General features: G+C 48.8%; 1 protein-coding gene across 1 annotated transcript; it reads left to right on the top strand.

Annotated features, from left to right (window-relative positions):
• The first annotated feature begins 86 nt into the window (after positions 1–86).
• LOC123234515 (putative N-acetyltransferase 8B) lies at positions 87–1,259 on the top strand. The gene is made up of 2 exons (XM_044660419.1): positions 87–191; positions 457–1,259. The coding sequence occupies exon 2, from the start codon at positions 487–489 to the stop codon at positions 1,153–1,155; it is 669 nt and encodes a 222-aa protein (XP_044516354.1). The 5' UTR covers positions 87–191; positions 457–486; the 3' UTR covers positions 1,156–1,259.
• Positions 1,260–1,501: the final 242 nt, after the last annotated feature.

The following is a 1,501-nucleotide window of genomic DNA, read 5'->3' as shown; positions in this document are numbered from 1 at the left end:
GGAAGGAAAAAGAGATTATTGTGCTCTCAGAGCAGTCCACTAGGAGGAAGGACATTGACCTTTTGGCATCACACATGGGCTTAGAAGCACTAAGGCAAACATTTATAGGAGCAGCCTGAGAAGAAAGAGTCCAAGTGGCAAGGGCAGCAGCAGCAAAGGACAGGGGTGTCTGGAATTTCGGAAAGCAGCAGGTAAGGAGGCAGGAGAGGGAGCTTGCAGGGAAGAAGTTTCATCTGTTTTGAGTTCTTTCCACAGGACAGGAGATTGTCTGATGTCTTGCAGACTGGCTCCAGAAGGGAAGCAGCAGCTCTAGAGCTACTAATGGGTAGAATGGGAGCAGTTCCCTTCCTGTGTCTCTCAGTCTCCCCATTCAGACAATGGCTTCTCTCCTTCCAGGAACAGAAAGTGAGTTCTGGGGAAGGAGGTGGTAGAGTGCCAATGTTCTCTCTTCTGTAGGGACCACAGGAGAAGGAGACTGAAGGATCCATGGCTCCCTATCACATCCGGAAATATCAAGACCAAGACAGGGAGAAGGTGATAGACATATTCACTAAGGGAATACTGCATCATGTTCCTGCTTCCTTCTTCCATCTGCTGAAGCAGCCAAGAGGCTTCCTGCTCCTGTTGGGGGGCCCAGGGGCCCTGTTCCTTGGGTCTGCTTCTTACGTCCTGTCTCTCCTGGCCTTCGTGGGCCTCCTGACTATCCTTTGGTGGATTGCTAGATATCCCTACTCCTATTATGTGGACTATACTTTGCACACTGACATGAGGGACATCAGGAAAACCTATCTCAGTGACAAAGGATCCTGTTTCTGGGTGGCAGAGTCGGAGGGTCAGATAGTGGGCATGGTGTGTGCCCGCCCGGTACAAGAGGCTTTAGGACCAAAAAAGCTGGAGTTGCTGCATTTGTCAGTGGGAGAGGAGCACCGGGGCCAGGGTATTGCCAAATCCCTGACCCAAACTGTCCTCCAGTTTGCACAAGAACAGAGATACGATAATGTAGTCCTGGATGCACTTAATATAAATTACCCGGCTCAAAGAGTGTATGAACATCTGGGCTTCTGGAAAACACATGAAGCCTATGATTCCCTGAAATGGAAGATAATAGCTGTTCCTTTTTTCTACTATGAATATACAGTCCCTTCTTCATTCTAAAAGCTCCTTGAACCATCTTGGTTTTTGCCCTTTATAGGTTCATTGATTGGTCCACAATAGTACTCTGTCTACAATGAGCACCCATTAAAGGCTGTTAACTGCCACCATTGACTCTCTCTCATTGTGTCAAAAGCACTGCTCTCCCCCCCCAAAAAGGGGGGATTTAAGATGGGTAGAATCACAGATCTCAGAGCTGGAAAGGATCTCCTGGCATCCAGGCTAATGCAGTGCTAAACAGGAAGCACTGCCATCACATGCTAGTTAATGGTCATCCAGCCTCTGCTCAGACTCCTTCAATGAGGGGGGAAAGCGCTGCCTTAGAGGGAAGCCCATTCCACTTTGGTTG

Source organism: Gracilinanus agilis, chromosome 2 (genome assembly GCF_016433145.1).
Source record: "Gracilinanus agilis isolate LMUSP501 chromosome 2, AgileGrace, whole genome shotgun sequence".
In the NCBI taxonomy this organism is placed as follows: Eukaryota; Metazoa; Chordata; class Mammalia; order Didelphimorphia; family Didelphidae; genus Gracilinanus; species Gracilinanus agilis.
This window is presented reverse-complemented; position numbering and strand designations above follow the sequence as displayed.

Excerpts from the sequence above, each read along its gene's own strand:
- LOC123234515 (XM_044660419.1), top strand. The coding sequence starts at position 487 with ATGGCTCCCTATCACATCCGGAAATATCAAGACCAAGACAGGGAGAAG.